The sequence below is a fragment of the Plectropomus leopardus genome, chromosome 8 (genome assembly GCF_008729295.1).
Source record: "Plectropomus leopardus isolate mb chromosome 8, YSFRI_Pleo_2.0, whole genome shotgun sequence".
NCBI classification, from domain to species: Eukaryota; Metazoa; Chordata; class Actinopteri; order Perciformes; family Serranidae; genus Plectropomus; species Plectropomus leopardus.
Genome location: NC_056470.1, coordinates 21,127,247 through 21,147,516, shown reverse-complemented (window position 1 = coordinate 21,147,516; position 20,270 = coordinate 21,127,247). Strand labels below are relative to the sequence as shown.

Here is a 20,270-nt window from a genome sequence, read left to right as displayed (position 1 = left end):
TGTTAATTAACAATGTTGGGCAAAAAATAATTTGCAAAATCACTTAAAATAATTAATTATTCAGGATTTTGAATAATTTCCCTCTCCCACCTCCTAAACTAACACACACAGTTTATTATTTTATTTTTTTGAGTTTATTTTATTAGTTTTAGAGTAAAAGAATAAGTATAAGTTAAGATATTGTATGTTTGTTAAAAAAATGCTTATTAGTGTCACATTGCCAGGAAAGTTATGCTTAACTGTATTTAATATCTCATGATGTTATATCAATGACATTGCTGAGCACAGAGCACTGCAGGAATGAGTCCTAAAACCCAGACAATTATTAGCACGCAAAGCAAGTTCAGTACATAAAGAGTTCTGCCTGTGTTGCATTCACAGACCCACTAAAAACTCAGAATTTAGACAGGTCACACAGAATGATACAAAGGAAAACACAAAAAATGGAAAGTTAATATTGCCATAAAGCATTTCTGCTCATTGGTTTGCAACCTGGCCTATCACAACCATATGTGTAAAGGGATACCAAATATGTATGGTCTCAAGGTATGTGTGGCACAATTCAACACTAACATCATGTGGGATGAAGGAAGCGTAAGTCTGAGACACACTGTGAACTCCTTCAAAAAAAAACTGAAAAACACACTTATTACTGGTTGTTCATTGAGGGGAGAAATATTAACCACACTGTTTTCTTTCAAAACATGTACAAACTTTGAACAGGGGGTAATTACAAGTCACACATGAGTTGCTTTCCCATCAAACCCTTTAAAACAGTTAAACATTCTTTGAATTGGATGGAACATGTCAATGATTTTTTGACAGCACTGAAATATGGTGAGGAACATTCAACCACGCACACACAACCTGTTCAATCTGCTGCCTTGTCCAAGTCACATGCACGCGATTAATCACTAATACCTCCGGCTGTCATCTCGCATGTATGTGGTTACACAACACTAATGGCCAACTGAGTGGAACTGAAAAACGCATAAAGAAATGATGCCTTTCTGCTCTTACTTGTTTTTGCCCTCCTTTAGGACATCAGGTGGGGAGAGGCGTCCCTCCTGTCAGATGACACAGAGACAGAACTGTTCCATTCAGAGGACCTAAAATACAGAAGACGCATAGACATAAGAAAAATCCCATTTCGGGACACTGAATACACAAACTATGTGACTGGTCCATGAGCAGTTCCATACTATGCTTAATAAAAAGTTAATTGAGATTCAGCAGTTTTTGTAACTCAGTTTGGATTAATTGATCACTGAATACCAAGCATGATCTAACTATAGAATTTGAAGTTTCCGGCTGCGAACAGCTTGGTGGTGATTTAATTGTTAGCACTAACTGTGTATGGGGTTCCCACACATTTTCATAGACAAAATTACCAAACTTTCCCATTATTTTTCAAGGTGCCATAATCTATTTTTTTTTCTTGCTTGCCCCACTTGTCCCACATTTTTCTAACATTTCAGATTAAAACTCTTACATACAATTTCAGCAAGCTGGCATACAAGAAGGGAGAGACAAACCCAAAAATTACAAAATGTACATGATGGTTAATAAAACATCGCACGTCGATGCATACTAGAGCAACATTAAGTCAATAGCTACAGAAAATTAATTTGCTGTTATGTAGCATTATGTGGAAAGTTATCCTCAGAAGATTACTAAAATATATTTTTTTCTACACTCTAGAAAATTTACATTACTTTTCCAAAACTTTCAATGATTTTGACTAATTCTATCACTTTTCCAGTCTGAATAATGTGATTGTGAATTTCCATGACTTTCCAGGTTTTCCATGGCTGTGGGAGCCCTGTGTTTAAATCTGCAGTGTTAGTAATGCTGTGCTATTGCACCCCATACAACAATAAAAAGGTGATATAAAAAATGATTAACCCTATTTTTACAGCACAACTGTCTTTGTTGTTTCTCACTATTGCAGACACACGGTCTGGATTTCACAAAGAACGCAACTAAGCTTCACAAATAATGCTAAATAAAATAAATGATAAAGTAAATGCTTTTGATTTTTCTTTTTTCACTTGCTCTCTCTTGCTTATTCAGCTCTTTGACACTGCACGATGTGCTTCTTTCAAGGGTGGGTAGTGACGCAGTACAAGTAATGCATACATCTTTTTTTTTTTTAAAGGAACAAGTACTTTTCATGTTTTTAAAACTGTACTTATTCTCTTTACTCAAGTATATTTTGGAGTCAGTAATGTATTTTTTACTTAACTACAATTCACATTTATAATTCAATCACATCTAGTCTGTTCTAGATGTGGGGTTTGAGTGCGGGAGGGGAGCGTAGTCGACAAGGTGCACCTTTTGTGCAGACAACAAGTCACCAGCTGCCTGGAAGATAAAGAAGCACCACCTGTCTTCTGGCAACAATGTGATGATGACAGAGCAAATCCCCGATCACATCTGGTCACACATTTTATATCAAAATCTAAATAAAGACAACAGTTACATCATGAAGTACTTGCTGTGCCTCCTGAAAAAACACTGAGAGCCCTGCTTTTAAAAGCTCCACAAGCACATTGAAATAAGTTGCACATATTGTAGGTCCAAATGTAGTTAGGTTGCCAACATTAGCTATGTTAATCTTACATTTGCAATGATAATCTTTAATGTTGTGATAAGGAAGAGAGGGTAAGAGAGAGTGGATTGTTCATATCTCAGTTTTACAGGCGTTCCTTATTTGTTTGATGAGCCAACCTGCTCTACTTCAGAAAAAGGTTTTATCAAGTGCTGCTTATTCATTATCTTGCACTGGCCCACACAGCCATAAAATATTAACACGGAAAGTAACTTGCACTTTGAGCGCTTTATTAACTAGGTTTTAGTTTGGTCATTCTGTCTGCAACGATCTATCATTTTTGCTGCATTACGTCCAAAAAATGTAAACTTTTAATAAAGATTAGGGTGCATTTACATTTATATTTAATTTAAATATTGGTGTTGTCAAACATAATGATTTATTAATGCATAGCCTATTGATTTCTATATTTGAAGTGGTTATTGTACTAATTTTCTGCAGTATGACTGCACTGGTGCCACCTACGCTTTCTTGCTCTCATTGTTTACTGCAGTCATTCTGCTGTTATCTGCTACTAACCAAGAAAAGTAAAGTCATTATTGTCATGTCCTAGCCTTTTTTATATTTATCTTTTACTAAAAAATTTAAATGTTATGTCCTAAATGTCAGTTTTTTCTCACTGGGTCAAAAATCGTATCCATTATCAATATTTTTCAAGGTATTGCATTAACGTTAGAAATACCAGTATTGTAGCAAAATTAATATATATTGGGGGTTTTTTTGTTTGTTGTAATTATTTTTTTCAAAAAATAAAGAAAGAATTAGTCTATTAGTCAACACGTTGAACAAATACTGACATCCAAAGTTTGGTATCAAGTTGGGAATCTGTCAGACCCTGGGAGAAAAGATGTGCTTTGAAGGATCATTTTTTTGTAAGATATTTAGTTTAGTGGAATATTTTATCATAATTGACTAATATGTGGGCTGCACCTTATTAACTAAAAACTGTTACTGACTTAATTGAGTAACTAGAGGAAGAGTTTTTTTTTTACGATTTGTCCACTACAGATTGAAGCACTCTGTTGAGAACGGAGGATAAGAAATGTATCATTGTGGTGATTTAACTCTCTAAATGTAATTAATATTCAAACTAACTGGTCACAGTCACTGTTAAGAATCCATATCTTCATTTTCGTCCTTTATCATGCTCAACGTCTGAGGTAACACACCAGTTCATATTCACCTCATGTCACCTGCAGAAACACCAAAATTCACTACGCTGATGATAAGTAGCACTTTCCTTTTTCTATACTGTGTGGTTGTGTCTTCTTTCCCTGAAGAACCCTGCATCTTCCCGCCACCAACAACACAAAGTCAGAAAATCGGTTGTGCTCTTAACGTCAAAAACATATATTTGAAATGTCTACTTATAGACTTTTGGAGAGCATTCACTTTGAAAATACAACTGAGAAGTTCCAAACTGATTACTTAGTGCAGCCATACTTGTTATTTGTCAATGTTTACAAGTATCAGCTCATGCTGCTGGCCAGAAAACACAGCTCTGTGATTTTCTTCTTTTTTCTCAATGCTTCCAGTCATCTCTGTGGGGGCAGTCATCACCACATCTTCCTTTTGAGGTCTGTTCATGTTAAATGTGTAGGTCACTGGGGTAAGAAGGAGCCGTACCACTGACAGTAAGGACAAGGGGTAAAAGTGAGTAACTGCAGAGCAGAGACACACATCTCCTGAAATGCCTACTTATCTCAAACGTTGGCTGCATTTATACAGCGCTTTTATCCAAAGTGTTTTACTATGTGCCATTTATACACACCGATAGCTGGGAGCTATCAAATAACCCTAACCCTAGCCAACACGGTACCTTGAGATAAACTTAAAGCCAACAACATATTGATTATATTTTATTGCTTCTGATGTCTTTTATAATGGTAGCATTTTCTAATTTCCTCTCTGTGAGATATGTGCAAATATCAAGACGCATGTGATGTGTCTGCATAATCCAGCACATGAGAAGGACAGCGGTTTTGGCATGTAGGCATGCCCCCATCTTTATTTCCTTTGCTAGTTCATTCAACTATGACAATTTCTTCATAATTTTGACAAGCAGATGCATTTAGCAGCAACTGAAGTGCAATGCTAAACTTAAATAATATTAAGGACAGCATATGGATAAGGAGCCCATTTTAAAATATTGAGTTTGAGTCACACAGTTCTTCAGAAGCCCAAAAAAATCAGCTGGCACAGACAAACAGCCTTAAATTGCAACACACGCTTATATAACCTTTGTGCTATAAATTATGGCAAGACCTCAAGCTGCCAAATAAAATATTTTTAAACAGACCAACATAAATTCAGTTGGCAGAGTGGAATCATACCTGAAGGTGGCCACTCTGACACACTTACCAAGAGTTAACTCTGGATCTAGAGCTTGATGGAGAAAAGATTTTTTTTGCAAGCAACCCTCCATTGGTTACAGAGAAAATAAACATGATGGAAGTCATTTTTCCACTGACATTTCAGTCGTTATATCTCATTTAATGGTGGTTACCTTAAAGGATGTATGTTCATTATATGTCTTAAAACAGCAGCCTTCTTCTTGTTTTGAACCATGAAGGTAAATGAATCAACAATTTATTAACAATGCACGCTGACCCAGTGCCATACATTTAACCTCATGTATGGAAAATGCATGTATTAATAGTGAGTAGCAGACTGACTGAATGTGGAAAAACTGAAGCATACTGCTGAAACTGCTTTCCTTAAGACATTTAGGCTGTGCATGATCTGCTTTGTAAACGGAAGAACGTTTTCATAATGTACTTCTTCAAACTAAAAGAAAGGGGAAATTTGACGGCGTAGTTATTTTTAGGCATTATGTAATGGTTTCACTGGTCTGGCCTACATGAGATCAAATTGAGCTGCGGCTGGCCCACTGGCTTAAATCGCATTCATTCGTTTGTTTTGGAGAGTTGCCTAATTGTTTTCTCTGCTATCTTCCGTTAACACAAATATTTAACAAAACATAAGCGGCGGCTGTCTTCAATTGAGTTTATCAAACTAAACTACTTAAAACAAACAACTGCCAGATTTCCGGTTTAGCTAACCATACATTTTAGCTGGCTGTCGCACTATACGGCAAACGCGCCTGCTCGCGAACTAAAGTGCACGTCAAACAAAACCTGCCAGTGAAATACACTGTTCGTACACACTTCATAAACTTACATTTATGTCCGTATAAACTGAGGGGAGGCACACACTTCACACGCGTCCGGTAGGTACTAACTGACAGACGCTTGGAGACATTAGCAGGTGAGCTCCTTCACAACAGGCTGAGGAAGATGCGTCACGCAGGTAAAGGCGCGTTTTTTTTCTTCCTCGAGACTTTTGCGTTTAGCAGCGAAGTGTTGGCTGTTTCCACTGATGGCTGGAAAGTGTAACTGCAGCAGTCTGCGCTGAGCTGCTGCTGAGAGCCTCACCTGCCCTCTGGTGGACATGAACCATAACATCTGCTCAGTTTGTGATAATAAGTATAATTTTAATAATCAAAGGCATTCAAATTTAAGACCCGAAAATTGGGTAAAAATAAAAGAGCCACACACCTTTTACGTGTTAAACTGGGCTTAAGTGCATGCAAATTTTATAATTGGCAAAACTGCCAAAGTAATTGTTATCAGTCTTCTTCTAATACCACCTAGCCCCAGATTTGCACTGTGATCATTTTATTAAATACATTTATTTAGAAATATGCATCTTTCGAGCACAAAACTGAAATAATGGAGTCTTACAACTAAATTTTGGCACAAGTATATCAACATTATGCCTAAGATTAAAGTAATACAGCAGGACTCTTGTCATGCCAGTTAAAAATGTGCTTAAGTGTTGCATAAACCCAAAACAAAAGCTAGACACAATAATCCTGGAGCTTTTGAGCTGCAAATCACATCAACCTTGCAACCAACATGATTTGTATAATTTGGCTTTGTTTAATTTGCAAAGGCTAACCCTGCATCTGATGTTCTTACAGTAAGTAAGTAAAACTTTATTTATATAGCAGCACCTTTCAAAACCTAGGCTACAAAGTGCTGTGCAAAAGCAAAGAGGTTAAAATAACAAAATAGGAGTACAACAATAACATGACAACAGGAAAAAAAAAGTAAATTAAGGGGGGCAAGTACCCATCAATATATAGAACATGTGTATTTGTCACTACCAATAAAAGTACAAAGAAGCTGAGAACTTGTTTTTACTAAATCAAAGCCATTTTCACCTTAAATCAGTACATTAAAATTCACGAGAATGCAGAAATCTAACTGTATGATACTCAAAATTTCCTGGGGCAGGACCCCCAACCCACAGTTTATGTGTCCCCCCCAATGTTGAAGAGAAACCCTAGTCACATTTGGTCAAAAATATTCTTAAATTTTTGCTGATACAAATCCATGCAGTTAAGTGCATATGTTCACAATACTGGATCTCTAAATGGATAATGGCAGATGAGCCAAATTTTTATTTTTTATTTTTTAAAATTATGCTTATCACAAGGGAAACTAAATATAATATATCCATGGGAATAACACACAGACGCTCGCAAGTGCCCTCTCACTCACTGATGATCCTCTGAAGCTTTTGGAGTAGGCACAATTTGTGGTGCAACAGTGACACCTCCTGGAAATGTTTTACACTGCACAAAAAGTTCACCAACAGTAGTTCAGTGGGGAAAAAAAACAAAAGCTAATGCACAGTGCATGACAATAAGGCTTTATTTGAAGATGTGAGGAAGAAATGGCAGGTGACAGTTTTTTTCTCAGAGGTGAGCAATTACACAGGTCTACAGATTACTGCTTTGGCTGCATACATACTCAGTATCAGCACAAACGAGGATAAACAAGTCAATAGGCAAATGTTTTCATTTGCAATAAATCTACGAAGTGATCTTAAGTATAGTCTACATCAGAGTACCATTTCACATGCAGAGGTACTTCATTTGTATATCCATCTAATTTGAGTTGGTTTACCTAGCTACAGTATGGCGTGTTGTTCTGCGGCTTGATAACAGTTTTTACTGAATCTACCTACAGTAGTAACCTCAAGAACAAGATCTACAAAAAACCATGCAGGCAGAAGTGAAAATTTGGTGACCTTACTGGTTTGAAAGCAAATGACAAACCTTTAAAATACTGCTCACTGACACTTTCAGGGCCAAACACCTCTGAAGAAAAACAAAAGTACAAATAATAACAAACGTGGGAGAACACATGCAGTCAATATGGAATGGAAATCACAAATATTTGGCCTGGTTGATGATGTTGATAGTAACAGGGGACAAAAAGTACAATAAGGTCTTGCTCAAAACTGAGACAAACCGTAAGAGGAAAGGCAATTATGACCACCAAAGAGATGGCTGAAATCGGATAAATGCTACTGTTTCTTTGAGGCTCTGGACACGTGTCTGAATGCACTTTATGTCACCACAGGACCAAAATGGCACTTCATTTTTAGTTTTGATTCACAGCTTTTCATTTACAATGCTTGGGTGTATTTACACATTCCATCTGAAACTGAAATGCGAAACAGGCTGATAAAGAAAAACTTGGCACAGAGTGGTGACAAGGCCACTGTGTCGGCGCTAGATTGTAGTTTAGTGTCAAGTGGAAAACAAGGATCAAAAAAGTAAAGCTGTCTTTTCACAGTATCGTTATTGGATGAAAGAGATAAATGTGTTTCCTTCTGCAGCAAATTCCTGAAAATATATACCACTACATTCTGTATGAAGGTATGAAAGTTACGAAATAAAAAATTACTTGGAGATAAAGTGAACCAGTTAAAAACATAAAGGCACCCAGGCTATGGGAAAAGCAAATTAACCCAAAGAACTGAGCCATAAGTCTCTCAGAAAGAATCATCCTCACATACCATTGTCTTCCATTATTTATCATGCAGCAGGAAAATACAGCAATTAAAAAAATAATGAAGCCAAGAACCAGGTGTGGACGGGCCTGTGGCACACGTTCCCTGGACCTGAGCCTGCTCTGACTATGTACAAGTATGAACTACGTGACCATACTTGAATGAAAACCAGTCAGAAACATCCTGGTCTCATCCCACATTCATCACCATTTACTCTTCGTCACTGCCAAAAAAGCAAGATGGATGCTTTCAAATGAAGTCACGTGTAAAACAGTATCCAGTCAATCCTACTCTAGCATGGCCACATAGTGTGGAGGAGTTGTGCAGGTGGACATGGACAATAAATATATATTACATCTTTATATACAATGAGATGGAGAGGGGCACAGTGCCATTTTGAGAGGGTGTTTCTCCTTTTGGTTCAAGGAGTCTTCCTGTCTTAATATGATGAAAGGATGGTGAGATTTAGAGGACCCGGGACCTCTTGCTGGCCAGTGAACCATGCTGAAAGACAGGAAACATAGTGTTAAATCACAACAATAAAATAGCAGAGGCTCCAGGCACAGTGACCTTTTTCTCATTCACAAAAAAATAACAAGCTGGAATATATATCTTTCATTGACCCACCTTGGCCTGCTTGTAAAAGTGAGGGGCCAACTCGACCAACCAGGACGACTCAACAGCAGTCACATCGCGCATGTAGTATTTGGCTGTCTGAACCACTTCGTTGAAAACAACCCTGCAAAAGGACACAATGTTAAATTACTTTAAGTATCGTTTTGGAAACACTTATAAAGGTACGATGAAGGATAAGGGCCATGTTAAAGAAAAAAAAATAGATATTGAGAATAATGTCATAATTTCAAGAAAAAAGTCGTAATATTATGAGGATAAAGTCGTAGTATTACGAGAAAACAGGCGAGAGCAAAGGTAAACAGGTTACCTATTGACTGTGTGTGGCACGGCATGACACTGTGAACAGTGGTTGCCAAGGAGACCGCCTGTGCTCTCGCCTGTTTTACAGTTTGCTGGCAATATGTTTATTTCCGTAATATAATATCCCCTTTCTCGTAAAAATACAACTTTATTCTTGTAAATTACGACTTTTTTTCTTGTCAAGTTACAACTTCATTCTCGTGATATTATGACTTTATTCTCATAAAATCATGACTTTTTCCTCATAAAACTTTAGACTTCATTCTTGAAGACTCAAAAGAATTTTTATCCTCAATGTGGCCCTAAATCTCCATCGTATAGGAGTTCCTCACCCCTCAAATGAACATTTGTTTATCAGTCGCTCATGTTGTGTTATGTTGCCTCCAATGAACAGAAAAAAAGACTATGGTACTTCAGTACTTCCCAAACAGACAGCCCTTTTAGACCGGGAAGTAAAACTTCTCTATGCTCTCTTCAAACGAGGCCACATTGACAAAAAACAGTGATTGTATCTTGCTGAACACAGAAGCTGTATTTCTACTGCTGCCTCAAACAGTTATACTGTTTGTGTTATTGTGTGGCTTAAGTGAATCAAAACTTACCCTTTAAAACACCAAAGTCACACAGTAACATAAATAAACCAACTGATCAAGGCAGCAGTAGACCAGCAGCTCCCCATTTTAGCCAGGCAAAACTACTGTTTTTGTTGATGAAGCCTGGCGTTTTAGTTGAGTTTCCCATCTGAAAGAGCTGTTTGAGAAGGACTTCAGCGTACACCTGGATAAATGAGACTTGTATTATCCTGCATGAGTTTTGTAAACAGATGTTTTAATATAATTTTACTATTGTTAAATGTGTAACTCTTTAATTCATCAAGAATTTTTTCTATTTTTGGATTCGTCATTCACCGTGGAGACACACGAGAGACACAAAGTTTTCTTCATGAATTTAACATGACACAGGGTGAGTAATTGATGTAAAAATGGGCGGTGGGAGGTGAAGTATTTCTTTAGGTAAAAAAGCATAAATATTACTCTAAATGTATGCAGATTCTCTGCACATCATACACCAAAACCATGGTCATTCTACAAGACACTAGAGCTGCTACCACTAATCAACTGATTTCATATTAAAGCGACAGAAAACGGACAGCTGTTTTGATAATTGCTTCAGTCATTTTTCAAGCAAAAATGCCAAAACATGAGATTTCAAGGTACTCAAATGTGAGGATTTGCTGCTTTCATTGGTCTTACATTATAATAAAGTTAATATTTTCAGGTTTGGAAATGTTGGTTGGACAAAACAAGATATTCTATGAAGTCATTTTAGGCTCCGGGATATTGTAGCAGACTTTTCTAACTGTTTTCTAATGTTTATAAAATAGATTAACCGGTAGCACATATGATCCTTAAATCCAGCCCTACAAGACACTACAGGAGCTATATTGCTGCAGGAGAAAATGCACTTACCATTTAGGAGGTTTTTCTCCAAACAGCACGGAGTTGGGGTGGATGTGAAGCTCACGATCATCTCGTAAAGTCCTGAGAGAACAAATGAATTTGAGAGAGAGTTGTGTGATTTGAAACAGGACTAAAATCTGAATAGTCCTTTTGCTGGGAAAAGTCAGACATTTAATAGAAGAGTGATAAACAGCAGACAGCACGCTCACCGGTAGGAACCAGAGTGATGAATGCGAGCTGCATTAGCGAAAAATCCATATACAATACACTTCAAGATCACATCAGGGTCGCCTGTAGGAAAGATAGAAGTGATGAATGTGTCAAAATATTATTGTACTTAAGTTATGACAGTGATGAAAATGGTGCATTCAAAGAAGGACGCATTTAGATGATTTTAAAAACAGCAGCTTCCTCGTCTAAACATCTTACTCAGTTCCCTTGACCGCTGCAACTCCTGATGTTGCATAAAATAAACATGACACACACAAACCTTCACTTGAAGTCCGTGGCACTTTAAACTTGTTCATGAGACGCCGGAGCTGCTCTCGTACAGTCACAGCCCGCAGCAGACCCTTGTAATTGAGGAAGTGTTCCTGACACCACTGGGAGCTCTTCTGGTGCTGCAGGAAAGACAAAAAGGTTTCACAGTCTTCACCGGAGTCAACTTTTTTCCCTGACTTTTGCTGAGTTTGCAAGCCCCAAGTGTTGTGATCATTGTCACTGACTGAGTTATACACCGTTACACATATTCTCACACGTTATACCTTAATGAATGCCTCATACACATTCAGCATGGTGAGGTGGTCTCCCTCAGCAACTGCAAATTTCCTGTGCTCTCGCGCCTGCAGGGTGAGATAGCAAAAATGGGATAATTGTTGTGCTGACAAAGCATTTCTGCCAAATATACAACATGCTCCTTTTGAACGCCGTTTTTCACTTACGGCAGCTTTCTTCTGATTGGGCGGCACGACGAATATATTCTGAATCTGCATCATTGCCGCAATGGTAACAATCTCTTTGGAGCAGCCAAAGTTTCCTGACTCGAGGAGCATCTTGGCAAACATAGGGCTGAGAGGAAACTCTGCCATCCGCACACCCATGGGATCCGTCAAACGTCCGTAATGGTCTAGACCTGCCAACAGACACGCAACTGGTTAAGATTCTGCATCATGTGCAAGGACACCTTAGCCTGTGGATGCTTGCCGACAGTGAATTTTGAACACTAGTCTTGCAGTTGAAGGACAGTTTCCCTTTTTGCAATCCCACCCTGCTGACAGCCCTGTTTCTTACCTCCCAGTGCGTAGAGGAGCTCCAGAGCCTGAACCATGGTCTGAGCTGGAGGAGGCTGCACAATTGTTACACAAAAAATGAAAATTAGATACATGTTAAAAGGACAGTTCATTACTGACTAACTTTACTTATTTTATTTACTCTGGGGTTTATTGCCTTGGCTTTGCTTTTTTTTGTCAAAGTATTTATAACTGTGTTTTTTAAGGTGCTAAATAAAGTCATTATTATTAAGTGTAGATGCATGGAGAAGATGTAAATAATTACTGTAGGGGAGCAGCTGTGTGGACATGGCTTGAGCAACAATATCTGCAGTAATAACAGAAAGTAACAATAGGAACAAAACATTTTTGGGCCACCTGAAAAAAAGTCCCACCTGCAGAAAATCTTAAGCCACTGACAGCTTCAGGTCCCCATCTATGCTCTTGTCAATGCCACCAGACTCCGTGGACAAAAACAGTAATTTCAGCTCACTGAACACATGAGCTGCTGGTCTACCGCTGCTTTGATCAATTTGTTTGTGTAACTGAGGGACTTTGGTGAATCTGAAGTAGCCCTCGAAAACACAACACCATAACACCAACAAAATAACTTCTGGAGGCCGTGGTAGACCAGCAGCTCATGTGCACAGTGATGTTAAATCATTGTTTTTCTCAGTGGAGTCTGGCTTTGAAGAGAGTGATATAATGGCTTCTCCATCTGAAATTGCTGTCTGACGGCAAGGTAAACTATAACTATTACTATAACCAAAAAGTATTCTAAATATAACATACACTTAAACTGACATTAGTTTTCTTAAGATGGCTAAAATATGTTTTTATTGCTAACCCCTCCACAGCAGTACATTGCTTAATTGCCATGCCAGACTGCAGCCTGCTTCTTCTAATTGGGGGCGTGTTGACTGACATCTACTGTGGGTAATACACTGACTGTGGATAAGTACTTCATGTAACCCCACTTCAAAAGATCCACACTATCCCCTCTTCAAGTACAACAATTACAGTATTAACTCTGAAAGACAGATTTAAATTAGACTCTGCTGTAATTTGGAAGTCTTGTCATTACATCTTTGAAAGCACAAACACACAATGACTGCATTAGTTTTATGGTTTCCATGCATTTTTCCCCAGAGGCCATTCTGGCTAATTAAAATGTAAAGTACAATTCCTTTCACAGTGGGTGAACACATCACAGCCACCCTGTGGATGCAAGGAAGCCACTCACAGAAAGGAAGTTGAACCGCAGCACGTTGTCAATGCCTAATGCTTTGAGCTGCAGGATGACAGGGGCCAAATTGGTGCGCTGCATCTCTGGCACAGTAGAGGCAGGCAGTTTCTCAAAGTCCTCCTCTGATGAAAGGAACAGAGGCGATAAGAAACACAGGGAGGGGGAGACAAAGTGACAGAGAAGCAGGCAGAGAGGGTGGGTGGGGGTGGGGGGGTACAGCTACAACACTTTGCCACTAATGTTAACAATCGCTCTCACAGACGATATCCTGCAACACTCATCATTCTTCTATTCCTGCAAACTCACACATACCTGTGTATAGTCTGAAGCATTTCCCAGGTCGGTTTCGTCCAGCTCTCCCGGCCCTCTGGCTGGCTGAAGCCTTGGAGATGGGAGTAACCACCAGCGATTCAATGGCCGTGCGAGGGTTATACGCTCGCAGCTTCACAAATGCACAGTCAATGACAAATACAACTCCGTTTATAGTGATGGAGGTCTCAGCTATGTTAGTGGCCACCACAACCTGAAAAACATGAAACAAGTCAACAATAATAACAATAAGTCAAATGTGAATTAAATTACACTGTTTCACTAGCTGTTATGTCACCAAATGCATGGTGAGTGGAAAACAGTTCCAAAACAAAATAGATTGATAAATTGCACTACAGGTTATAGGAAAAATATGTATTTTCTTATTTAGAGTGAACTGTTTCTTTAAACATTTTAAGTCCTCCAGTATTTCTTGGGTTTGTTGTTTCCAGATTTTTAAATCGGTCTGGTTACTAGGATGCTTTTTGGGATTGCTCGGCTTTTGGAACATATACCAAACAGTGGAAATGCAAAAGTCAGCACCTTGCGGACAGAGGAGGGCGCCCTCTCAAAGACCTTCATCTGCTCAGCGTAAGGTAGACCGGAGTACATAGGCAAAATTCTCAGGTGTTTCTTCATGCCATATCTTGACAGAGACCTTGCCTGGTCCTGCAGAAGGGACACCACTTTCTCCACCTCTTCCTGAGAGAAAAAATACAGAAAGCATAACTATGACAGACAAGAAGAAAGACTGACCATGCTACAACATAATAATATAAAAATGAGATGCTGGTATAATCATAGACAATCTACACGCTTCTGTCAGATGGAAGTTATCAAAAAAAAGCAGGGTTTAATATAAATGTTTTATTTAACTTGGCCAGTCAGGGAAATTGGTTTAAACATGTTTTTGCCGAAAGTCAATTTTTAAACTGTCCCTATACAAATTGTTTGATTTATTAGCAGTTATCAAATAACAACAAAGACTAGTTCATTGTCATGTGCAATTGCAAACTTGTCTACCTGGCTCTGAAACTTGATGCAAACTGTGCCCACATCTTCTAAACTCCTGTTTCCAGGATAACCTGCTGGCTTGGACTTTAGCTCATAAACTTTCTCTTTCCCCTCTGCTATTTTCTTGCAATCAGTACTGCAGCCACTAACCTGCCCAGTTAGAAAAGCCAGGACATCTCCGTCATCCTCCGTCTCATGGATCTTCAGCACCGTCTCCACTGTGGCCTTCACATAGTCTGGAACAGGACTGAGGACAAACAAAAGACACTTCAGTGTCAAAAAACAAATGATGCAAATGAAACACCATTTCCTCAGACTGGATCGTGTACCTGACAGTGTAGAAGACGTCCACAGGAAAGGTGCGTCCCTCCACTGTCAAAATTCCACACGTGTCCTTGCTGGGATCACCAGTCTCATTCAGGTTGAAGAAGTCATGAAATTTCTTCAGATGAAGGCGATATATCAGTTAGTAAAAGAAACATTTCTGAGGCATTTCTAGATCCCTATCAGTGACATTTTCCAGTTAATACAGAAAATGAATATTGTTTTTAATCGACCAATGTTTTGCAACACTGCAATGACGTACTTTTGCTGCCCTCAATCTGACATTTTTTTTTTAAAAGTGTGCAACTTACTACTGCAGTATAACTAAATAATTTGCATGGTAGATAAAAGTCTTTTTAAACAGAAAGTACAGTCGATGTCTGATATGGCATTTCAGCTGACTTGTTTAAAGCTGAGCGCAGTCGTGGCCTGATTGTGTCTCTCTTTCATCAGTGTATCGCAGATGTCAGTACAATGTGATCTGACCTGACATCAACTTTTTCCTCTGACTGTCTTTGTTTCTCTCGTCTCACTAATCAGGCGTATCTGTTCATCTTAATGACGCAGTCACCTTGGCATCCAGCGTGGCAGAGGCCACAATCAGCCTCAGGTCTCGCCGCTTCTTCTGAATCTGTAGAAGAATCAAGAGAGCGTGAAGGAATAGAGAGCTAGAAGTTAAGACTTGAAATGGAAAAGAAGTCACAGCTTTCTAGGATTATTTTCATGGCTAGTCAAGTATAAACTGAAGTTAAATAGTGACAGAATTACCTTCTTTAGCAGACCAATGGCTATGTCTGTGTACAAGGTTCTTTCATGTGCTTCATCTAGCACCAACACACTGAGGATAACAGCACAATAAAAAACAACAGAGTTACAAAGAGTGGAGCCAGCCTGGTCTTGATAAAATAAAATAAAATAATAATAATTTAAATAAAAAATGTTTACATGTCAAATAAAAACTGGCCTTTCTTACAGAGGAAATGGTGATATGTCACAACAGAAAAAGGCGTGTATGTAAATAATACAATCAATGATGGCTGAGTTCCACTTCGCTGCTTCAGTTCAGGGTCATGCTGGCTCAACTGTCACAGCTACAGGGACACTTGATTAAAACCAGGGATGCACAGATGTATTGGCAGAGCATTGGAATCAGCCTATATAGACAAATAAAATGACACTGATGGCAGTGGTCAGTGTTTTTCTATTGAGTCGCATTAATTCATTTTGTTCAAGCTAAAAAGCAGGGCTCCAGACTACAGCGTCCCGTTGTCCTTGGAAAAACGAAAACTTGTTTGGGATGGACAGCAATGTTCCCCGTGATGTAAGCGGGAGGAAAAGACCCAGTAAACTCACTGTTGACACACCAGGGAACGCACACTTTTGGTTCTCTGATAATTCTACATTGTGATAAACAAATCTTCGTTAAAGTCAGCAGGAGAGCTAGTTAAGGCTAGCTGTTAGCAGCCAGCAGCCAAAACGAACAGCTCACAGAGGTTGCATTGAGTTACATTATATTAAATTTAAACTTTATTCAGTAAAAACAGTCATCGGGGGAAGGTAAATTGCAGCATTATCTTGATATTTTCGAGTGAAATCCAATCCATGTAATTTTGGGTGAGAAACTTGCATAAATTAAGTTGTTTGAAAGAGAAATTTGTGATGTTGAAACAGCAATATAAAAAAAAATTTAGAGAGTGAATTATGATATATTATATACAGTAACAAGGATTTTGAAGGAGTTATCAAAAAAGCTTTTTTTCCTTGTGAAGGAAAGTTAAGGCAAAGTAAAGTTTGTAACATAAAGTTGTATGTTTGAATTTGTTCTGATTAAATACAATTAATACCTGTGCTTTTTCTTGAAAAATGTTCGTCAAAATATCTGCTGAATAATGTATACAATCACATACCTGTACTTTTTCAAAAGAGGATCAGCCATCATCTCCCGCACCAGCATGCCATCTGTGAGGAACTGAAGCACACAGGCACAATTAAGAACTAAAAGGAACCCAACACAGGGCAGCTTGTGACGAAGACTTCAAACATCTGGATCCTTGATCCTTGTGGGAATACCTTGATCCTTGTGGCGTGGGGATCAGAGCAGTCATCAAATCGGATGGTGTAGCCCACCTCGTGTCCAACCAGGGCCCCCCGCTCCTCTGCCACACGGTTAGCTACCTATCAGCAGGCAATAGAGGGAAAATAAAGAATTTTTAAATCCATGGCACGTGTCTTTAAGTGCGAACTTGGTTTCTTGCATTAAGGACATCAGCAGAGGTCTTACAGAGATAGCAGCCACACGTCGAGGCTGTGTCACTCCAATCACCTTCCCCTCCGTCGCCCAGCCAGCCTCCAGCAGGTACTGAAAGGAGTCAGATGAAAAGAGATGGTAGATCAAAAACAAAGAGGAGCATGCAAAGAGACAGTGATGTTGCAGAACAGCAGACTTTGCATAAATTAGCTGATGCGGTCCAAAAAAAAATGCAAAAAAGAGGCAACTAAGCATTAAGACAAGGTCATGTTATTTATCATTTTTATGTTTTTTTGGGTAGGTTGTTATGTTTTGTTTGTCCCTGTGCATTATGCTGTTAGTTGTTAAAAAAAAATACAAGGTCGTGTAAAACCACTGTGGGAGCTGAAGCCACATGAAGGGTATCAGTTCACTGCAGCAATGCTGTGCCTTTGGCTGTTAGATTCATGTGACTTTGAGGGTATTTTTCCTTTTCAGCGTAGATCAGAGTAGATAAATAACTAGTGCAGCAGTTCTAGCTCTTCTCATAAGTGTTTTTTGAAAGGTTTTATATTGTAAAAAGTCACATTTCCGTGTATTTTCTAGAATAAAGCAAGAATAGGTGCTATCGAAATACTGTGAAAGTATCAAAATGCTCAATCTACAGAGAAATGCACATAGTCCGCATTTAGAAACTGTGCCTTCACACGAACCAATTTCTGTGACATTGTGATGTCACAAATACATTATAAAGGCCGAATCACTCTAACATCGCCCTAACAACAACAATCACTTCCGGGTAGACAACTGGCACTTGATTACAACTGAACAATTACATCACTGTTAAATTTCATGTACATGACGCGAGTATTTTCTAACCAGAAGTTATTGTGAATAAACATTATGATTCAGTCTATAGAGGTAGAACGTGTAGCTACAGTGGCATAATTGTCAATCCCTCCCAGCTGCAAAGATGATGCAGAGATGTGGAGAGTGTAGATGTGGAACAACCGCAAACACCGACCAATCAGAGCAGACTGGGCTTTTTCAGGATCAGGGCTTAAAGAAACAAGCACTATAGTGGAGCATTTCAGATAGAGGGTGAATATAGATATATTCAAGCAGCCAGTATGAGAAAAATAAAGTGTTTTCTAAACATTAAAGTATGTAAACATGTTTTAGCAGACACCAAAAATACAAGAATAAACCTGAGAATGAGGATAAAATATAACCGCTCTGACCTGAGGTATCTGCGTCGTCTTCCCACATCCTGTTTCACCCACTATGATGACGGTCTGGAAGCTCTCCACCAAGTATAAGATGTTGTTTCTGTGCTGAACAGGACACAACAGTGGCATTGTTAGGCCTGAGTGTCTGAGACTTCTGCCTCCACTGTTTCACGTATAGCCCTAAATATAACTAAAATATATTTTTCAAAGAATAAGAATACAAAAATACGTCCTGGATCTTTTTAATCTGTCATTCATTTCATCCTGGTACACAAATAAATGTACTAGTCAATGTATGTTTAATGATAGCATTTGTAAAGTACTATGCATACTCTTAACGAAATGGCCCGCCAGCAGATGAAGACATAAAATATTTAAACTCAAACTAGCTGAGTCCCCAATGTCCTAAAGTCAGGGTTCTCACACATTTCTAAATTTTTCCAGGATTTTTCAAAGGCTTTTTCTTTCTTGCCAAACTTGCCTTGGGTAATTAAACATATCGGATTCAAACATAACTTCAACTGAATAAACTAAAAGTGATGCTAAACAACACATCATAAATCAACGCATCATTGAGCTGCATTATGTCCATACACTACAGAAAATAAAATTTGCAGTTATCTTGCATTACTTGGAAGCCTTATCCATGGAAGATTACTGTAACAATTTAATAACACTAAATAAAATTTCCTGACTTTTCCATTACTTTCAATGATTCTTACAAATTCAATGATTTTCCCAGACTTGGAAATCATGACTGTAAAACTTAATGACTTTTCAGGTTCTTCATGACATGTGGGATCCCCGTCAAAGTCTAGAGACGCCCCTGGGACACAGCTAACAAAAACTGAATCACAGGCAGACACAGTAAAGACCAACACTAATGTTACATCCGTGCATGCTGAGAGGTGACACCTTGAAAACGGGGAGTTTCTGTCGCTGTTTCTCGATGGAGAGGGCTGTGTGCGGATTGAAGATGATGGGGGAGCCGGTGGTCTCTGAGTTGAGTTCCCGCTCCTCTGAGATCCCCGGAGCCTCAGCCCCTGGAGCAGAGCAGATGGTGAAGGTGGAGATAAGATGTTTTATTTAAAATGTAAGCACGGTGAGGATTTAGGAGGATGAGGGTTTAGTGCACTGCAACGACTAAAAACGATGACGCGTAGGCGGTGAAAACCCTATGCCAGCGCAGTTTTAGCTCGCATGTTTTCACGCAATTGTCGCACTTTCTGTCCGTGTGTTTTATTTTGGCACTTTGATTCCGCAGAGCTAACGTTACCGCGCGGAGCTGAACCCGCAGAGATCACGCAGCTGCTGTTACGAAGACAAAACCAACCCGAGACTGACTGGACTTTACAAGCAGCTGTGCGTGAATACATTTAAACCCGAAAAATTGCATTAAATGCCTAATTTATTCATTTTTCTCGTACTTACCCGGCTTCCAGAATTTCATCGTGGAGAGGGGAGCCGCCATCTTGGCTTTACGTCACATTTTTTTTTCTTCCGCGTAGATTGCGTCATGATCTGAGATTTTATGAATGATGTCAGAGCGCCTGAAAACAGCTGCAGCTGCAAATTTAAGTGAACACTTTAACCCTTTGAAACCTGGATCGCCATCAGTTTTCTTGTGGTGTGTTCAGACGTCTTTACAAGCACGTGAACCTCTGAAACGTCGGTGAATTGGTTTTATTTCTTAAAAAAAAAAAAAAAAACACGGGGAAAAGGCAATGCGCAACTACTACTACTATTACTACTGCTACTGCTACTACTACTACTACTAATAA

General features: G+C 38.9%; 1 protein-coding gene across 1 annotated transcript; it reads right to left on the bottom strand.

The window, feature by feature from the left end:
• Window positions 1-7,311: 7,311 nt before the first annotated feature.
• dhx35 (DEAH-box helicase 35) lies at window positions 7,312-19,984 on the bottom strand. Its single transcript, XM_042492106.1, has 21 exons — window positions 19,921-19,984; window positions 19,405-19,532; window positions 18,502-18,594; window positions 17,315-17,392; window positions 17,104-17,208; window positions 16,941-17,002; window positions 15,802-15,871; window positions 15,605-15,664; window positions 15,039-15,151; window positions 14,860-14,956; window positions 14,239-14,397; window positions 13,699-13,909; window positions 13,384-13,508; window positions 12,163-12,217; window positions 11,814-12,004; window positions 11,637-11,714; window positions 11,363-11,492; window positions 11,082-11,163; window positions 10,882-10,953; window positions 9,104-9,215; window positions 7,312-8,980 (listed from the first exon to the last, which is right to left on the bottom strand). Exons 1-21 carry the CDS (start codon window positions 19,958-19,960, stop codon window positions 8,942-8,944), a joined length of 2,100 nt encoding a protein of 699 aa, XP_042348040.1. The 5' UTR covers window positions 19,961-19,984; the 3' UTR covers window positions 7,312-8,941.
• Window positions 19,985-20,270: the final 286 nt, after the last annotated feature.